At 44.0% G+C, this 21,863-nt stretch overlaps 1 protein-coding gene across 1 annotated transcript; it reads right to left on the bottom strand.

Annotated features, from left to right (window-relative positions):
* Positions 1-11,267: 11,267 nt before the first annotated feature.
* On the bottom strand, positions 11,268-12,425 carry LOC111897331 (aquaporin TIP4-1). The gene is made up of 3 exons (XM_023893288.3): positions 12,231-12,425; positions 11,882-12,123; positions 11,268-11,786 (listed from the first exon to the last, which is right to left on the bottom strand). Exons 1-3 carry the CDS (start codon positions 12,355-12,357, stop codon positions 11,415-11,417), a joined length of 741 nt encoding a protein of 246 aa, XP_023749056.1. The 5' UTR covers positions 12,358-12,425; the 3' UTR covers positions 11,268-11,414.
* Between the last annotated feature and the right edge of the window lie 9,438 nt (positions 12,426-21,863).

The raw sequence follows: 21,863 nt of genomic DNA, 5'->3' as shown, positions 1-21,863 counted from the left end.
TTACGTGCTTGCATGGGACTTTAAGCTCAAAAGGTCCTAAAACAAGCTCTCACAATGCATGGGGCCTTCCTTGAGTGCAAAAGCCACTGCTTTCTGCCTTGTAACCTCTCTAAGGACCTAGATCCGAAACATCAACCTCAAACCATGCTTGCAATCATGGTTGGTGACCAAAATGGCTTAGAAAAGCCTAAAACTCCACAAAATGGGATCTATCAAAAGAGCAAGCAACGTATAGACTTTATACCTTCTGAAGTCAGCAAATGATGCTCAAAACCGAATCCTTCTAGCCTCCTCTTGATCCTTCAAGCTTTTCCTTCCTTCCTTGGATCACAAAAGCACCAAAATCACTCCAAAAGCCTTAGATTGCTTCAATAACGGCTAGGGTTTGCTATGGGGGTCTTCTGGGAGCAAATGGGACTAAGGAGGCCGAGTTAAGGTGTTTAAATAGGGTGCAAACCCTCGGATTAGGGTTTTTGCCCAAACAAGGTCTCTTCGCCAAGTCCAGGACTCGACTCGCCGAGTCCACCACTTAAACTTCGCGCCTCATCCCGCTTCTACTCGGCGAGTTGGTCCTTCAACTTGCCGAGTCCAAGACCAAATGCAAAATATTTAAAGATTTAATAAAAAGAACACGTACCAAGAACCAGGTGCTGTAAATCTCCCCCACTTATTTTAGACTTCGTCCTCGAAGTCTGCTGCTCGATCCTGAAACAGCTCGGGGTAGTGCTCCATCATCTTGCACCAGCTCCCAGGTCCACTCCGACCCCTTCCGATGCTGCCATTGCGCCTTCACTAGTTCTACTCTTTTGTTCCTCAGATCCTTCGAATTCCAATCAAGGATCGCTACAGGCCGCTCGATGTAATTCAGGCTGCCATCAACCTGAATGTCCTCCAAGGGTACTACTGCTGAGTCGTCCACCAGGCACTTTCGCAGCTGAGAAACATGAAAAGTGTTATGTATCTGACTGAGTTCGGCTGGCAAATCCAGCCTATATGCCACCTTGCCCACCCGGGCTTTAACCCTGAACGGTCCAATATACCTTGGGCCCAACTTTCCCTGCTTCCTAAATCCAATGACGCCTTTCCAAGGCGACACTTTCAGGAGAACCATATCTCCGATCTGGAACTCCAGGTCTGATCGACGCTTATCGGCATAACTTTTATGCCGACTTTGAGCAGTCTGAAGCTTGCTCCGGACTTGCTGAATCTTCTCTTTCGTCTTGAGCACTACATCGGTGCTCCCCATGACCCTCTGGCCAACCTCGCCCCAGCATATCGGGGTCCTGCACCTCCTCCCATACAACATCTCGAAGGGAGGACGGTCGGTGCTTGCATGATAGCTATTATTATACGAGAGCTCCGCCAACGGAAGGTACGTATCCCAGCTACCTCCGAAGTCTAAAACACATGCTCGAAGCATGTCCTCCAGAGTCTGGATGGTCTGCTTGCTCTGGCCATCCGTCTGCGGGTGAAAGGCGGTGCTGAAATACAGACGAGTACCCAAATCGTCGTGGAATTTCTTCCAAAACATGGATGTGAACTGCACATCCCTATCTGAAATCACCGAAATTGGCACTCCGTGCCAGGCCACCACCTCTCTGATATAGATATCAGCCAATTTGTCGGCCGAGATGCTCTCCTGAATCGGGATAAAGTGGGCGCTCTTGGTCAATCGATCGACGATGACCCATATCGACTCCACTCCTCGTGCGGTCCTGGGAAGCTTCGTGATAAAATCCATCGTAATATCCTCCCATTTCCACAGCGGGATATCCAACGGCTGCATCTTGCCGTGTGGTCTCTGATGCTCGGCCTTGACCTTCCTGCAAGTCAAGCACCGCTCCACGTACCATGCCATATCCCGCTTCATGCAGGGCCACCAATAGTCCAGATGAAGATCCCTATACATCTTCGTTGCCCCGGGATGAATGGAGAATCGGGATTTGTGCGCCTCCTCCATCTAGATCTGGCACACACCTCCAAGGTATGGCACCCACACCCTGCGGTGTAATGTCAATAATCCCCTGCTGTCATAGTCGAAGGAGGAAACCTGACCCACTATGCGCTCACTCTTCCGATGTTCCTCCTTCATGGTCTCCTGTTGGGCCTCCCGAATCCGCTCCAATAGCGGAGTCACCACTGTCATCCGCATGCAGATATCCCTGATCGGTGCCGCCTTGCGGCTAAGCGCATCGGCCACCACATTGGCCTTACCCGGGTGATAAAGGATCTCGCAATCGTAATCCTTTACCACGTCCATCCACCGACGCTGCCTCATGTTTAGATTCGGCTGATCCATGAGGTACCTCAAACTCTTATGGTCCGTGTAAATGGTACAACGAACCCTATAGAGGTAATGACGCCAAATCTTGAGGGCGAACACAACAGCCCCCAGCTCCAAGTCATGCGTCGGGTAGTTCGCCTCGTGAGGCTTCAGCTGCCTCGACGCGTAGGCGATGACATGCCCTCTCTGCATCAATACCGCGCCCAAACCTGAGATAGATGCATCGCAGTACACAACAAAATCCTCCATGCCCTCTAGCAGGGCTAAGATTGGCGCCTCGCACAATCTCTGTCTCAGTGTCTCGAACGCTGCCTGCTGCTCGGACCCCCAACGAAAGACCACGACCTTCCTTGTTAGTCTGGTCAAAGGTACGGCTATCTTGGAGAAATTCTGGATGAATTTCCGATAATAGCCCGCTAATCCCAAGAAACTCCGAATCTCAGATTGAGACTTCGGAACCTCCCATCTCATCACGGCCTCCACCTTGGCCGGGTCTACCGAAATTCCGTCCTGGTTGACAAGGTGCCCAAGAAACTGCACCTCGCGCAACGAAAACTCACATTTGGAGAACTTGGCATACAAGCTCTCCCTCCTCAAAGTCTCCAGCACCTACCGCAGGTGCTCCTCGTGCTCTTCCTGCGTCTTGGAATAAACCAAGATATCATCAATAAACACTATCACAGACCGGTCTAACATCGGTTTACACACGGGGTTCATGAGGTCCATGAACGCGGCAGGAGCATTGGTGAGCCCGAAGGGCATCACCACAAACTCGTAATGGCCATAGCGCGTCCGAAACGCAGTCTTCTGCACATCCTCCTCTCTGACCCTCATCTGATGATATCTTGAACGCAGATCAATCTTGGAGAACCAAGATGCTCCCTGTAGCTGGTCAAAGAGGTCGTCAATCCTCGGGAGTGGGTAACGAGTCTTCACTGTTACCTTATTCAGCTCCCTATAGTCTATACACATACGATGCGACCCGTCCTTCTTCTTCACAAACAGAATCGGGGCTCCCCAAGGCGAACTACTTGGCCTGATAAATCCGTTGTCTAGCAGCTCCTGCAGCTGCGTAGACAACTCCTGCATCTCGGGAGGAGCCAACCGATATGGTGCCTTGGCTATCGGTGCCGCACCAGGGACTAGGTCGATCCTGAACTCCACCTGGCGCTCCGGAGGTATCCCAGGCAGCTCCTCGGGGAATACGTCCGCGAACTCTCGTACTACGGGCATCTCGCCCACCGTCGCCTTACCCGCCTCCCGGGTATCCATAACATACGCGACATAACCTGTGCAACCCTGCTGTAGGTAGCGCCTAGCTCTCGCTGCTAAACATAGGGTTGGTCCTCTTTGTGGCCTCTCGCCCTGAATCACCAGCTCTCCCCCACTTGGGGTCCTGATCCGAACCAACTTCTGCGCGCAATCTATCACTGCCCTATTGGGGCTTAACCAATCCATACCGATAATAACCTTGTTCCCCCGCAAAGGTATGGGAACCAGATCCACCAGGTAGCGCTCCTCGAATAATCTCAGCACACAATCTTGGAATACCGTCGATGCTCGCACTGAACGATCATCTGCAATCTCTACGTCTAGAGGGCAATCCAACATGCCTGAAGACTCGGAAAATCTCTTGCTAAGCGCAAGAGAAACAAACGATCGGGTGGCACCCGAATCAAACAACCCCTGAACTGGGATACCGTTCACATGGAAAGATCCTGAACAGAGCACATACATAACATATCAAAATCACAGCAGCATATCATAACATCATAAATAAGAAGTCATACCCGTCACCACATCGGGTGCAGCGCGTGCCTCCTCGGTAGTCAACCGGAATGCCCGGCTCCTCACCACTGGAGCCTCTGTCTTGCCCTGCCGGTCATCAGTGATCCGCAGGGTCACTGGAGCTGGTGCCTTCACTGGCGCTAATGCTGCTATCAACTGGGGGCAATTGGCCTTCTTGTGGCCCCTCTGGTTGCAGTGGAAACATAGCAACTCAGTACAATCCCTGCTGAAATGCCCCGTCTTGCCGCACTTGTAGCAGCCCGACGATCCAAGTTTACACCCCCCCTCATGTGGCCTGCCGCATTTCCTGCAGCGGCTCGGTCCTGCCTGGCCTTTCGGCCTACCATCTGATCCCTTGGGCTTCTTCCCCGAAGCCCCAATCGACTGTCCCTCCTATACTTTCCTCTTCCGGACATGCTCCAGATCGATATCCCTCTCCCTCGCCCTGGCAATCATGGACTCCAGGGTAGGGCAAGCTGAAAAGCTAACATGCTCTCGGATGTCAGCCCGTAGCATGTCATGGTAGCGGGTCCTCCTCATATCCTCATCCCCCTCATACTGGGGCACTAACAATGCCCTCTCTCGGAACTTGGCGGTGATCTCCGCCACAATCTCCGTCGTCTGCCTCATATCTAAAAACTCCCTGGCCAGCTGCTGAAGCTCGACAGTCGGCACAAACTCTGCCCTGAACCTGGTCACAAAGTCCAACCAGGTCATAGCCTCAACAGCCGAGGCTCCAAATGAGTCACCGACGGACTCCCACCAATCTCTAGCTCGGTCTCGTAAACATCCTGCTGCATATCTCACCTTCGACCCCTCGGGGCAGAAGCTGGTCAGCTGTGCGGACTCAATGTCCGCAATCCATCGTCTGGCAGCAATGGGGTCCTTCGCCCCATGGAAATCCGTCGCACCACTACCCCTGAAGTCCTTAAAGGACAGTGTACAAGATCCTAACTGGCCAGATGCCATGTCACTCCTAAACGCCCTGAGGCGGTCCTCCATCAGCTCAACTATCCATTCCTTGATCGACCTGAAAATGATGGGGGTCGACTCAAGGATGCCTCTGGTGATCTCTGACGCGATGAACTCGCGTAGCCTCTCATCTACTGGCTCAAAACTTGATCCCGAACCCGATCCCTCTCCAGAACTGCCAACTGCTGGCCTCTGACGTAGTACCACCATTTTGCAATACATACAGGCAACTATTAGTGATACTGATACCTCTAAAGGGATCACATCTATTACAAGTTCCCCGGTCTTGTCTTAGCCTTCCTCAATTCGGGTACGGATCCTCTGCTTTCAGTAGTACGGGCTCATATTACCTTCCACATCTATCTGTACCTTCCTCAAGGACTGCCTTGACTCCACCAGATCCCTTTCACCACTGCTGATCTCTGCTACTCTTATCCTAGGCTTACCCTAGGAAACCTCTGACTCCACCCAACCCAGTCCTCAGCTGCTGAAGGTCTCTTTGTAATGTCAATTAGCTATTACCTGAATACAATCATATGCAACGAGGCTTGGATAATCCTTCGAGTAAGGGACTCATCCCTACAACGGTTAGGACTCAAACAAGAGCTACAAAATAGGGTCAAATCCAACACTCTGAGATTATTCAATCCTGATCATGTGACTTTAACGTATTCACCTAACAGCTAACTCCCATCACTCAAAGCCCACATAGCACAAAGCAAACAACATTCGGACAAAAGGGAACAATCTCAAGCAACTCTATCCTCATAACAAGAACTGCACTAGCATACAATGATAAGCTCATACTATCAGGCATAACCTAGACAGGCTATCCTATTGCTGTCTACTCAATTCTAGCATGCAACTCTCATAAGCTGAAGCACATAAAGCATACACATAAGGCATCACTCCTAGATCCTTAGTCCTATTCTAGCATGCTATTCTACTGAAACTGATAAACATAACATAAACTTGTATGGGTACTTTGGGGAATACTTACTTGAGCTCGGTCGGTCGCGCACATCACACACTCTGTTTTTTCTCAAAAACTCTTTACTTAACTTTTAGAAAACATTTCCTTTTTCCAAAATCTTTTAATTCCTTTATTTGAGTTCAGACACCCCCGAGGGTGTGTCCGAATCCCTCAAACCAGGGCTCTGATACCAACTTGTAACGACCTAATTTTCACGCCCAAAGATTTCATTTAAATTAAGTGGTTTGTAAAACATTTGTAGTAGAACATCATCCGATCATATCATTTCATAAAACGTATCTCATGTTTGAAAACCCAAAACATGAAAATAATAATAATGTCAGAGTACAATCCCAAAACATCTCATAAATGCGGAAAACCAATGTGTGTGTATGATGTGCCGCTACCGCGTCAGCTCTTTCCCCTTCGCTGAAGAGGTACCTGAAACCAAAACTGAAAACTATAAGCACGAAGCTTAGTAAGTTCCCCCATCATACCACATACCATACAATCACATAACATACATACTACCAGGCATTTCTGGGGTGCCCGACCTACCCGGTACGACCATTCTGGGGTGCCGACCTACCCATGCGGCCATTCTGGGGTGCCGTCCTACCCGTGTCAAGCCATTTTGGGGTGCTGACCTACCCATTTCGAGCTATTCTGGGGTGCTGACTACCCTTCGGTCCTAACAACCGAACCTCGGGGACTATTTCACCCCTTACTACTACTGCCACATATATCATAGCATAATCTATTTTCAGACATATCTGGGGTGTCCGACCTACCCTTCGGTCCTAACAACCGAATCTCGGGGACTCTTCCCCCTCCTACTACCTCTATCTCATGTAATATATCATGCTAGAAACTAAACATGTCATAACATACTGTTAGGTATATCTAGGGTGCCTAACCTACCCTTCGGTCCTAACAACCGAACTCTATCACTATCACATACCATATCACGCTAGCATATAACATATGAGGTAGTAACAACATAGATGAATATCACAAAGACAAACATCTAGCATACGATCCCTACTGGTGGGCCGTCATTGTGGCCGTAGAACCATCGCTACCGGAAGGTAACTCACCTCGTAGTAGCTACTGGACTATGCGGGAATCCTCTGACTGCTGCCGCAGCTGCTCCGGAAATCCTCCGGCTATAATTCCAACAAAACACTTAGTCAGAAAACTGACATCTACTCTTAGGGTAAAATGACCATTTTACCCCTTACCAAGTGAAAGTCAAAGTCAACTTCTAGTTGACTTGACTCGCCGAGTTGGCTCCCCAACTCGCCGAGTCCGTATCCTTCCATTAGACCTCATACCCGTCTCTACTCGTCGAGTTAGGCGATGACTCGACGAGTTTTCCTTCTAAATGAACATCGACTAAATCCTCATCCGACTCGCCGAGTTGTATGAACAACTCGCCAAGTTCATCATCAACTGATACATAGGTCCTGTCCTTGACTCGCCGAGTTGTATGGACAACTCGTCGAGTTCATCTTCATCCTTAAGAATATTGCCTTGGATTCGCCGAGTCTGTTCATGCACTCGCCGAGTCCCATGAATTTCCAGAACGATGGCTAAGTCCAGAACGTTGGGTCACCCCTTGGGACCTCCTTAAAACCTTTCCACACTCAACTGGGTCCTTATGACCCTCAACTGATATGGAACAGAACCTTGTACTCGCCGAGTCCAAGAACGGACTCGCCGAGTTGGTCACAACCACGCACTGAATCTTCAATTTTTGATGTACAACCGTGGATCAAAATGTAGATCTATGCTTCTACAATCGATCTAGCACGTAAAGTTACAACCTTTACGTGCTTGCATGGGACTTTAAACTCAAAAGGTCCTAAAACAAGCTCTCACAATGCATGGGGCCTTCCTTGAGTGCAAAAGCCACTCCTTTCTGCCTTGTAACCTCTCTAAGGACCTAGATCCGAAACATCAACCTCAAACCATGCTTGCAATCATGGTTGGTGACCAAAATGGCTTAGAAAAGCCCTAAAACTCCACAAAATGGGATCTATCAAAAGAGCAAGCAAGGTATAGACTTTATACATTCTGAAGTCAGCAAATGATGCTCAAAACCGAATCCTTCTAGCCTCCTCTTGATCCTTCAAGCTTTTCCTTCCTTCCTTGGATCACAAAAGCACCAAAATCACTCCAAAAGACTTAGATTGCTTCAATAACGACTAGGGTTTACTATGGGGGTCTTCTGGGAGCAAATGGGACTAAGGAGGCCGAGTTAAGGTGTTTAAATAGGGTGCAAACCCTCGGATTAGGTTTTTTCCCAAACAGGGTCTACTCGCCGAGTCCACCACTTAAACTCCGCGCCTCATCCCACTTCTACTCGGCGAGTTGGTCCTTCAACTCGCCGAGTCCAAGACCAAATGCAAAATATTTAAAGATTTAATAAAAAGAACACCTACCAAGAACCAGGTGCTACAAAATTAAATTGTGAATTCTTGATTTTAGGATCAAGATTGTATAATTGAGGTTTTTAAATATGAATTTTGTATCAAAAGCATCCGTTCATTGTGAGTTGAAGTTGCAAACTACGGACCAAAAATAATTTCATATTATTAATTGTAAAAATATGGTTTGTGAATGTATAGTTATTACATAAAAATAATTTCATATTATTAATCCATATCATGAATATTAACATGTTGGTATGTAAAGAATAATGTATGAATTAATTTTTCTTATTGTATAATTGCATCTCTAATCCACTTTAACTATGTCAAATATGGTGTAATTAATTTTGACACATTTTGATTATAGTACTATGTATGAGATTAGTTATAAAAAAATAAATATTATAATTGTTTCAAAGTCAAAGGATGCAATATTCACAATGTTTTCTTTGTCAAATAACTGTATACTTTTAAATTATAATATATAGTCCAATTATATTTATTTTCATTAGTTTACTATTTGTTAAAGTAATACCATGTTTATATTATTATTATTATTATTATTATTATTATTATTATTATTATTAGACTTCTTTTCTCCACCTAATAAAATTAACACCAACACGTAACTAATAAATATTAATCTTAATTATAAATCATATTTGACTATTTATTGTATATTCATTTGAGATATGATATTTTTACGAATGGCCAAATAATTCACAAAAATAGATGATTCCTCGAAAGAAAATTATTCACCGTCCGCAAAAGAAATTATAACTAACTAATATTTTTTTGAAATAAAACAGACAATTTAGTTGTCGAAATGAAACTGAGAATGTACATATATATATATATATATATATATATATATATATACACACACACCATTTAACATTGATATTATGATGTTAAACTAATGAAAAGACTAAGCTAAATATATAAGAGTTTAAAACTTTCATTTGATTTGATGTCATTCATATTAAAAATAAGGGAGATAATCATTGCCAAAAGGAGAGTGTTCATTAAAATAAATATATTTGACGTGTGCGGAAAGAAAGCTAATCATCTATTGAAACTAATCGACGATAGTGAAAAAAAACTAGCCGTCATATCTAAATTTATAGCATAAAAGTCCAGAGTTAGTAATAAAATCATAAAGAAGACAAACTTTAAGTTTTTTTTTTTTTTTTTTATATAATACTAGGTATGAGACCCATGTATTACATGAGCTTATTTTAAAAAAAAATTAAATATGAAATTTTAACAATTTGAAAAATTTGAATTTATAAGAAAAATGATTTTTTTTTGAATTAGAATTAATAAGGTTTTAATGTATTGAATACATTACATATATAAACCATTTCTAATAAATACCTTACATATATATTACCTTACATATTAAATGTGGAATTTTAATTAAATAAAATGAAAAATACAATAAAATGACAAGTGGAAAATAGAAAATTTAAAAATTCTAGAAAATGACATGTGGCCAATTAAATGATAGAATGACAAATGACAATAACATTTTCATTTATTAGGGTATATTGTTTCTGCTAGGACCACAAAAGTATTAGTGAAGCCTAACGAAAATTTAAAAGGTGATAAAGTTTAATCAAATGTGGTGTATAAAGAAGTGTTGCACGATTAATAATATATAATTAGTCATGTGTTATTACAAATTTGCATATTTTGTGTATTCTTATAATTCTTTATTTTTGTTTGAATGACTTAAACATTTCATATTTTATGTCGTCTTGACCAGTTTCTTTTTATCGATTATTTGATGTATCATGTAACAAATAACACCATAGTTTGATTATTTTGTCTTCGACATGTCCTTTCTTTTGTAACATAACATTTTTGTAGCGGAAACATATCACCGAAGGAATTTACACGCTCCGCCGCTTTGCACGGGTACACTGCTAGTGTGTGTGTGTGTATATATATATATATATATATATATATATATATATATATATATATATATATATATATATATATATATATATATATATGAAACGAAATGAAATTCACCAATATTATGTAATAATTACGAATGTGAATATATAATTTACATTAAAATGTTGTTAATAGGAGAAAATGTGGAATTTAGTTAAGGTAACCTGATATGTGTCTACGATGGTACTCAAGGCCACACTAATGGCTTGACCAGTAACCACACTCACTTTTCAGCCATTTGACAAATATGTTCCCCCTCTAGCTACTCTTCGAACTGACTTCCAGGACCTTGAGGACAATGTCCATGTTAAGGGGGAAGGAATTGATACGTTTCTAAGATAATACTCAAGACCACTGACATAGCTTGACTAATAGCCATGTTTCTTTTATTTAGTCAAAGAGTAGTTTCGTTTTATTAGGAACCCACTCTTCATTATGCATGTATGTTTCCTTAATTCTAGCTTAGCACTAGGTGATTGCATCTTTAAATTGTAAGCTCACCCTAAAGGTAAGCATAAATTGGTTTCAATTTATGTTCATGTGTTATCTCTCTTCTCTAAATGGTGTCTATCATAACCGAAATAAGAACTCGTTGCCATCATTGATTTGTTTTATGACTTTAATTAAATGTTTGTTTCAAAAAAATTTGAGGGTATCCATAATATTTGAACTTTATAACGTCTAATGAATTGTTAAATAATAGTAATATATTTTTCATACAACTTTACCATTTATTTCAACAATCCATTGAACAATAATCTTTTTTCCTATCAACACTTAAATAACCATTGAACTACAAATGTACTAAATGTTAACTTGACATTCGATTTTGATTGAGTTTAATGCATTAATGTAAACTAAATATTTTGCATCTCATTCAATAATTCCATTAAAACATACATTTCATATTCGAATACAAAACACCCAAGACAATTATTATTCACCAATGGCAAAAAAGTTACACCAAAAAAGTTACACCGATCACAATAAACTTCTTAATTTAAAATTCATCGGTCGCAATTGGGACATGAGTCCTAACAATGAAAAAGTTTTCATACATGAATCCGGCGAGTCCTCCACCAATGAGTGGACCGACCCAATAGACCCAGTGATCAGTCCAGTCACCGGACACTAGAGCCGGACCGAAAGATCTTGCCGGGTTCATAGATGCACCAGAGAAAGCACCCGCAGCCATGATGTTAGCACCAACCACAAGCCCAACTAAAAGTGGGCCGAGCCCATCAAGAAAGCCCTTCTTTGGATCCACTAGAGTAGCATAAACAGTAAAGAGCAAAGAGAAAGTCAACACAATCTCCATAATGACACCTTGTAGAGAATCCATTCCAACTGCAAGTGTATGCACCGGCGTTGTCTGAAAGTTGCCGGAAAGAAAGTGATGTATAAGTTTTACTGCATAAAGCACAACAATAAACTTCTAAAGATTACGGTTTCAAAGTCAAAATTTACCAGTCCTCCGGTGAGGTAACTCAGGAGAGCACAAGCAGCCACTGAAGCAAGCAACTGATCAATCCAGTAAAGAACAGATCGAACGACGGTGATATGACCACCGACGCACAGCCCAAGAGTGACTGCCGGATTCAGATGGCCACCGGAGATTCTGAAGCCAGCGGAGATCATCACCCCCACCACTAATGCATGAGCCATTGCCACGAAAAATAGCCCCACCACCTCATTTCCCACCAGTTTCTCTGATAAATTCAACAAATAACCGAAGTCACATCCAACAATTCTCCAAAAAAATGTAAAAGAAATGAAGTTATGAAGTTGAATATGGGAGAAAATGTGAGCTATTCACCGGTGGTCATGGCAGCTCCGACACCAGCAAAGATGAAGAGAAAGGTGGCGATGAACTCGACAACTAGCGCTTGGATGCAGTCAGGCTTGGTCACCTCCTGGATTGAGCCGATCGCTATCTTCGCCATTGTTGCAAATCTGAAAGCTTCTAGTGATGAATTCAAGCAGAAATGGCTAGCGTCTGATTTATAGGGAGGTATTATTTGAGATAAAGTAATATTCCGTTGGCAATACATTGATAGTACTTGGAGTTGGCACATCGTGACACTATCATCACCTTCCCCACATGGTGGGCCACATGGATGATTGTTCCTCCATTGACTTCAAAAATGATTTCTTATATCCTTTGAACCGGGTCATTATGGGATTGAATATCCTATTGATAATTCGGGTCAAATAACTGATATGTTTATAATGAGTTCACTGTGATCTTAATTCTTAACGACACTGGTATTCTGTCACAAGTTAGTAATATATCCAACAATCCGCTAGTTAGAGATCTGTTTGTAAGTACTTTCTGGTTAGTTAGATATTTGTTCTGTATAAATGTTACGAGTTCTGTATGATGCAATCAATCAATGAGAAGGTTAAGCATTTTCTCTCATTTCATCTATTTCATTCATGAAAGTTAAAAAGAACCAACAATACTACAATACTACACCTCTCGGGCGAATAATTCATGATTTATTTGTTAAATTAGTAAAGTCAATCGTTTAAATTTGGGTTTATGAACATGTTTGGAAAAAAAAACTAGCAGTGAAAATTAAAAATTTTAGCTTTTATTAGTATAGAAATTTTCAATAAAAATAGATGAAAAGTTTTAAAAGACATAATTACATAAAAATTAAGAGCGAAAAACTCATAAATGCTAAAAAGTTACAAAAGGTACTTAAATTAAGGTTTGAATTATGCGTTTTTTGTTAAAAATAATTTTTAATCGTATTTCCGAACAATTTTGTTTATGTAACATCCCAAAAACCAAGGATAAAAGTTTCAAATTTTTAATAACCAAACACTATTGTAACTTTATTCAAACATCAGAAGTCATTTCAAAATAAAACAATTATCAGAGTTCATTCCTAAAGATCATATATTGTTGAAAACACGGGTGTATGCGCTATGATCAAGCATGACCTTTCCTTTTGAACCGGAAATACGTGAAACCATAAATCACAAACTGTAAGCACGAAGCTTAGTGAGTTCCCCAAATACCACATACCAAACATATCCAACGAATCACACATGTCATACATATCCAATCAATCAATAAAAGTGCTATGTGCCAACCATGGTCTTGCCATTATGCCACGAGCCACCTCGTGATCTTTCTTGCCAGGTCGGGGCCCAAAACCCTGGGTCTTACAGGCAAGTGCTAGGAGCCACCTCCCGGTCTTCCATTCAAGCATCACAAAGACAACTAGCATAAAATCTACAACTACTTAAATAGTAATTGCCTGAGCTCAAACTCAGGTCTTGCATACAGTTTGCCAGGAGTCGCCTCCTGGTCTTTCATAGAAACTGCCAAGGGTTACCCCCGGGTTTTCCTACAATACATAAACCAAATGGGCCGCCATTGGTGCCTTCGACCCATAGAACAGTGAGGACACTCACCTCGAATATAGAAGCTCACTGATAGAAATCCCTAGTTGTTGCCCTGAGGACTTCCCAAGCTATCAATACCAAAATAACACTCAATCAACAATTGGGTTCCAAACTATGATCCATAATCCATACCTGAGGTAAAATGAACATCTTACCCCTGACCCAACATGAACCAAAACTAAGGCTCAAGCCCAAAACCAAAAGGTCCAACTACAAGATCCATAAAGCCTACTAATGGCCCAATTTTCCAAATTGGGTCTGAACCCTCACATGAGCCTTTCCTTGAAGCCCATTAACATTTCCTAAACCAAAGCAGACATTCAAAGCTAGCCCAAAAAAAACCTCAAACATGTAACACCCCGACTCCTAGGTACACGTTTTAAGCATTATATTACATATTTATGGACCTAATCGACGACTTGGTTGTCCACAACTCGTTGTGTAGAGGCGGGTTAGCCCGCGTGGGTTATTAGATCTACTCGACCAGTCGGAGGACCCTGACTCGACGGGTAGGGGGCTGGAAAATGAAACCCTAATTTTTAGGGTTTGTACCATATTTAAAGGACCTTAAGTCCCTTCCTCCAGTCCTTTACCACCCTATTGACAGCCAGAAGAAACCCTAATCGAGATTACCTTGTTCTTGAGTGTTTGTGAGGTCTAAGGAGTGATTTTGGTGCATTTTGTGAAGGAGGTGTGAAGTATAAGAAGCTTGGAGCAAAAAGGAGCTTGAGACTCTGACTCTATTTCTTCTTGGCATCATTTTGAAGGTAAAAAGTCATTACCTTGGTTTATCTTTAGCTTAATCTCCTTGTGTTTGGGTTTAGGGCCATCTTTAGCACACTTAGGAGTCATTTCGAGTATTGGGACAAGATCTAAAGTTGTAACTTCAGATCTGGACTCCCCTTAATCCCTATAGCTATAAAGCTATGAGATTTGGCAAGCTTGGGCCTTTCCCTTTGAGTTAATCTTTCCCTTAGTCTAGTTTTGGCATTTAGAACCATGCATGCACGTAAAGTTTTCATCTTTACGTGGAAACCGTGTCCTAGGAGGTTGGATCTGCAATATGGAGCTTTGGGGTGGCTTAAAAACATCTGTATAAGTAATGGACTGGATGAACTCGACGAGTCGCTTAGCCGACTCGGCGAGTCGGATGAGGGTTTCCCGTATTGATTATGCATAACCTCGGCGAGTCACCAAGAGGACTCGACGAGTCAGTTAGGGATTTCCCCGATATATGGACACACATGAACTCGACAAGTTGGTTGGAAGATTAGCGAGTCAATTAGGGTTTTGGGTGACTTCTGAGTTCTTAAGAAAACTCGACGATTTGCTAGATGCACTCGACGAGTCGGGTCAACATGGACTGTTGACATTGATCGTTGACTTTGACTGGTTTGACTTCTGGGGGTATTTTAGTATATTGGGAATTTATGGAAGTGGTTTTATGGTGAATATAGGTGTTGGAGTTCGTAGCTGCGATTCGAGAGTTTGATCTTATCACTATAGATTCGACAGTTGTGAGATGAGTTTTCCTCACTAAGCTCAAGGGTCGAAGGCACCAAGGCCGACCCTTTTAGATTGTTATCCGGATATGTTATGCTAGTATAACCCGTTAAATCAGTATCCTGGTAGATAGGATGATGTTATACTGTTATGATCCGTTAGATTGGTATCCTGGTAGATAGGATGTTATTATGCTGTTATGATCTGTTAGGTCAGTTTGTATGTGTATAGACTGTTATGTGATTATCTGATATATGTGCACATGTTTGATTGGTGGTTGAGGCTTAACTGCTTTGTGCGAAAGCCAATAGACCTAGGCATTCCAACCCGATGGTTGTGGGCCGTGAGTATTCCATACCGTGGATGATTGGACTCGTAGTATGTGGGAATTCCAACTTGATGGTTGAGGGCCTGGGGTATTCCATCTTGAGGATGATTGGACCCATAGTATGTTGGCATTCAAACCCGATGGTTGAGGGCCTGGGGTATTCCAACCCGATGGTTGACTGGACCCATAGTATTCTGTTTGTGTTTATATGTGTATTGTTGTGTGTATGGGTATTTGGGGAAACTCACTAAGCTTCGGGCTTACAGATTTAGTTTTGGTTTCAGGTACTTCGGATGATTGCGGGAAGGCGAAGGCGTGATTGTACAGCTCCTCACATTTTTATGCTTTTGATTTTTGGGATACTCTAATATGAAACTATTTTGAAAACTCTTTGTAATAATTAATGGTTTTTAATTAATTGAAAAAGTTTTAAATTGGCTTGAATTTTATGGGTGTTACCAGTTGGTATCAGATCCTTGGTTTGAGTGAATTAAAGGAACAATCGTGTGAATCCAGTATCAAACTAAGGAAAATATTTTCAAAATGATTTTAAATGGTTTTCAAAATAAGTAAAGGAGGATGCAGAGTGTACGATCAGTCGGAGCCAGTAAGTAGACCCCCAAAATACCATGCAGTTATTTGATTAAGTGATATGTTAGAACATCATGCTAGTACTAGGCTAGGGATCTTCAGGAATTGCATGATAGAATTTCCTGATTGTATGATGCCTGATAACCTAGGGTTTTCCTTATATGAAGTTGACATCATTACTATAGTTGCTTAGTGTATGCATCATAACTGTACATAATTAAGATCTTATAGCCTGAGAATGTGTGGTTTGGCCTTAATTCCTGTTCTTGTTTGATGAAGGGCTTAGGGTAGGATCACTTATTCGAAAGTCTATAAGGTCCAGTGATATGTATGACTAGCATACATTAGTGCTACAGGGTTGGTGGAGGTTTCATGGATGGTTGGATTGTACGAGGCCAGTTATGAGATATTTAGCATTCATCTAGGAGTGAGGATTGCGCAGTCACAATGCATATGTATATTGTTAGGGTGTTGTGATAATACTTGAGGCAAATATGGGTAGGTGTAGAAGGTAGTATGGGCCCGTACTACTGAAAGCACATGACCCATACGCATAGCAAGGAAGTCACAACCCCTAGGGTTTAGTTGGGAGTTGGTTCCCTGTTATTTATGTGGATTATTTGATATCTTCCTGGTGTAATTTCAGAATGGTGGTTACGAGGCATTTTGTGACTCGACGAGTCCCTATCCTTTCAACTGTCCTCATCCACGCCTCTACTCGCCGAGTTTAGCAATGACTCGACGAGTTCTCCTTCTTTACGAACCTCGAATGATCCTTCATCTGACTCGCCCGAGTTGTATGAACAACTCGTCAAGTTCACCTTCAACTGTTGAACACGTCCTGACCTTGACTCGCCGAGTTGTATGAACAACTCGTCGAGTTCATCTTCAATCGTGGGGAGATTACCTTGGACTCACCGAGTCTGCTCATGCACTCGTCGATTCCTATGATTTCCAGGTCTATGGATAAGTCCAATACATTGGGTCATTCCCTCGGACCCTTCTAAGACCATTCTAACACTTACTGGGTTCCTTTGAACCTTAACAGAAAAGGGGAGTCAAGCCTCGGACTCGTCGAGTCCTAAGAATGACTCGCTGAGTCGAGGTTGTCCAAGTCTCATTTCTCGATTTCTGATGTACAAAACTTGTCCAATGATAGATCTAGGCTCCTAAGATCGATCTAGCACGTAAAGTTCCGAACTTTACGTGCATGCATGGGACTATGAGCTAAAAAGACCCTAAAAGAAGCTCTTGAGTTGCATGGGGGTTTCCATGGGTGCAAAGGCAGTCCTTTTCTGCCTTCTAACTCCTTAAGGAGTCTGGATCTGAAGCCTCAACCCCCAACCATGCTTGCAATCATGGCTGGTCACCAAGAATGGCTTATAAAAGCCCTAAATCTCCCCAAAAGGGATCTAATACAAGAGGGAGCAAGGTGTCGACTTTATAACTTCCAAGAACTGTAGATGAAGCACAAGTTTGACTCCTCTGGCCAACCTCTTGGTTCCTCAAGCTTCTCCTTCCTTCTTGCCACCACAAACCACCAAGAATCACCAAAAAGGCCTTTAGATCTTCACAACACGATTATGGTTCTGTATGGAGTGTTTTAGGAGCATAAAGGGGCGATGGAGGCTGTATAAGGTTGTTTAAATAGGGTGCAAACCCTCAGATTAGGGTTTTGCCCAGCCAGAGTCTACTCGTCGAGTCTTGCTGCCGACTCGAAGAGTCCGTCACTTAACCCCTGGGTCCAAACTACTACTACTCGACGAGTTGGGCCATCAACTCGCCGAGTCTCAGGCCAAATTGCAAAAAATACCAGAATGAAATACATACCAGGAACTAGGTGCTACAAATCTCCCCTACTTATTTTAGACTTCGTCCTTGAAGTCTGCTGCTCGCTTCTAGAAAAGCTCTGGGTAATGCTCCATCATCTCATCCACCGGCTCCCACGTCCACTCTGAGCCCTTCCGGTGCTGCCATTGCACCTTCACCAGCTTGACCCTCTTGTTCCTCAGATCCTTCGACTTCCGGTCAAGGATTGCCACAAGCCGCTCAATGTAATTCAAGTTGTCGTCAAATTGAATATTCTCTAGGGGCACCACTTCCGAGTTGTCCACCAGGTACTTTTGCAGCTGGGAGACATGGAAGTGCTGTGGATCTGACTTAGTTCGGCTGGCAGATCCATCCTGTACGCCACCTTGCCCACCCGGGCTATAACCTTGAAAGGTCCAATGTACCTGGGGCCCAACTTGCCCCGCTTACTAAACTAGATGATGCCTTTCCAAGGCGACACCTTCAGGAGAACCATATTCCCGACCTGGAACTCCAGGTCTGAACAACACTTGTCGGCATAGCTTTTTTGCTGACTCTGTGCAGTCTGGAGCCTGCTCCTGACCTGCTGAATCCTTTCTGTCATCTTGAGCACCACTTCGATGCTCCCCATGACCCTCTAGCCAACCTCACCCCAACATATCGGGGTCCTGCACTTTCTCCCGTATAACATCTCAAAGGGAGGATGATCGATACTCGCGTGGTAACTGTTTTTGTAGGAGAATTCAACCAATGGGAGGTAAGTGTCCCAGCTACCACCAAAGTCTAGCACACATGCCCGTAGCATATCCTCCAGAGTCTGGATGGTCCGCTCGCTCTGACCATCCGTTTGCGGGTGAAATGCGGTGCTAAAATGGAGACGAGTACCCAACTCGTCGTGGAATTTATTCCAGAACCTGGAAGTAAACCGCACACCCCTGTCAGAAATCACTTACACTGGCACCCCATGCCGCACCACCACCTCTCGAATGTAGACGTCGGCCAGCTTCTCGATCGATATACTCTCTTGGATCGGTATGGGCGGTCTTGGTCAATCGATCCATAATGACCCATATGGAATCGACTCCCCACGCGGTCCTGGGAAGTTTGGTGATGTAGTCCATGGTGATATCTTCCCATTTCCACATGGGAATATCCAACGGCTGCATCTTGTCGTGTGGCCTCTGATGTTCGGCCTTAACCTTCCTGCAGGTTAAGCATCGCTCCACATACCATGCTATGTCTTGCTTCATGTATGGCTACCAACAGTTAAGACGAAGATCCCTATACATCTTCGTCGCCCTGAGATGGATAGAAAACCTGGATTTGTGCGCCTCCTCCATCAATGTCTGACACACGCCTCCATGATAGGGGACCCACACCCTACGGTGGAAGGTCAACAACCCTCGGCTATCATAGTCAAAGGAGGAAACCTGACCCACAATACGCTCACTCTTTTGATGTTCCTCCTTCATAGCCTCCTGTTGGGCCTCTTGGATATGCTCCAACAACGGAGTCACCATGGTCGTCCGTATGCAGATATCCCTGATCGGCGCTGCCTTGCGGCTAAGCGCATCGGCCACCACATTGGCCTTCCCTGGTTGGTAATGGATCTCACAATCACAATCCTTCACCACATCTAACCACCGATGCTGCCTTATGTTCAGATTCGACTGGTCCATGAGATAACTCAAGCTCTTGTGGTCTGTGTAAATGGTACAACGAACCCCATAGAGGTAATAACGGTAAATCTTGAGGGCAAAAACAATCGCCCCATCTCCAAATCATGCATCGGGTAGTTTGCCTCGTGAGGCTTCAGCTACCTCGAAGGGTAAGCAATAACAAACCCTCTCTGTATCAATACCGCGCCCAAACCCGAGATAAACGCATCGCAGTCCACCATAAAATCCTCCATGCCCTCCGATAGGGCTAAGATTGGCGCCTCGCACAATCTCTGTCTCAATGTCTCAAATGCAGCCTGCTGCTCAGGCCCCCAGCGAAAGACCACGACTTTCCTTGTCAGCCTGGTCAGAGGTACGACTATCTTGGAGAAGTCCTGAATGAATCTCCGATAGTAGCCTGCCAGCCCCAGGAAGCGCCGAATCTCAGATGGAGACTTTGGGACCTCCCACCTCATCACAGCCTCTACCTTCGTCGGATCAAATGATATCCCGTTTTGGTTGACAAGGTGCCCAAGAATCTGCACCTCGCGCAACCAGAACTCACACTTGGAGAACTTAGCATACAAGCTCTCCCTCCTCAAAGTATCCAAAATCTCTCGCAAGTGCTTGTCATGCAGCTCTCGAGTCTTGGAATAAACCAAGATGTCATCGATGAAAACTATCATAGACCGATCCAACATCGGTCTGCACACGCGGTTTATGATATCCATGAATGCGTCAGGAGCATTGGTGAGCCCGAAGGGCATCACCACGAACTCATAGTGGCCATAACGCATCCGAAAAGCAGTCTTCTGTACATCTTCCTCTCTGACCCTCATCTGATGATACCCCGAATGCAAATCAATCTCGGAGAACCAAGATGCTCCCTGTAATTGGTCAAAGAGGTCATCAATCCTCGGAAGTGGGTAACGATTCTTCACCATTACCTTATTCAGCTCCCAGTAATCTATACACATCCTATGCGACCCGTCCTTCTTTTTCACAAATAGAATCGGGGCTCCCCAGGGGGAACTGCTCGGTCTGATTAATCCCTTGTCTAACAGCTCCTGCAGTTGTGCAGACAACTCCTGCATCTCAGGAGGAGCCAACCGATACGGTGCCTTGGCTATCGGAGTCGCACCAGGATCGAGTTTGATCCTGAACTCCACCTGCCTCTCCGGAGGTATCGTAGACAACTCCTCGGGGAATACATCCGCAAACTCTCGTACCACGGGCACATCGCCCACCGTCGCCTTGCCCGCCTCCTGAGTATCCGTAACATAGGTGACAAATCCTGCGCAACCCTGCTGAAGGTAGCGCCTTGCTCTCGCTGCTGAACATAAGGCTGGTCCTCGCTGTGGCCTCTCGCCCTGGATCACCAGCTCTCCCCCCTGGGGTCCTGATCCGCACCAACTGATGCGCGCAGTCGATCACTGCCCCGTTGGGGTTTAGCCAATCCATACCAATAATAACCTTGTTCCCCCGCAAAGGTATGGGAACTAAGTCTACCAGGTAACGTTCCTCGAACAGCCTCAATACAAAATCCCGGTAGATCTCTGATGCCCACACTTACCGGTCGTCCGCAATCTCGACCTCTAGAGGGAAATCCAACATGCCCCGAAGAATCTGAAAACTTCTTGCTAGGCGCAAGAGAAACAAACGATCGGGTAGCGCCCGAATCAAACAACACCTGAGCCGGTATACCGTTCACATGGAACGATCCTAAACATATATATAGAGCATATATCATTATCATAAACATCATATAAATAAATTAGAGGGGAAGAATCATATCCTTCACTGGCGCTGTTGCTGTCAACTGGGGGCAATTGGCCTTCTTATGGCCCTTCTGGTTGCAGTGGAAACACAGCAACTCGGATGTCTGAATAGTGGGTGCAGGGGTGGTACAATCCATGCTGAAATGCCTCATCTTGCCGCACTTGTAGCAGCCTGACGATCCCAACCTGCACGCCCCCTCGTGTGGCCTTCCGCATTTCCTGCAACGGCCCTATCCTGATTGGCCTTTCGGACTACCATCTGATCCCTTGGGCTTCTTCCCCGAAGCCCCAGTCATCTGCCCCTCCACTACCTTCCTCTTTCAGATGTGCTCCAGATCAATCTCCCTCTCCCTTGCCCTGGCAAT

The sequence above is a fragment of the Lactuca sativa genome, chromosome 6, assembly GCF_002870075.4.
Source record: "Lactuca sativa cultivar Salinas chromosome 6, Lsat_Salinas_v11, whole genome shotgun sequence".
NCBI classification, from domain to species: Eukaryota; Viridiplantae; Streptophyta; class Magnoliopsida; order Asterales; family Asteraceae; genus Lactuca; species Lactuca sativa.
The sequence above is the reverse complement of the archived record's forward strand: the minus strand, read 5'-3'. Positions and strand labels throughout refer to the sequence as shown.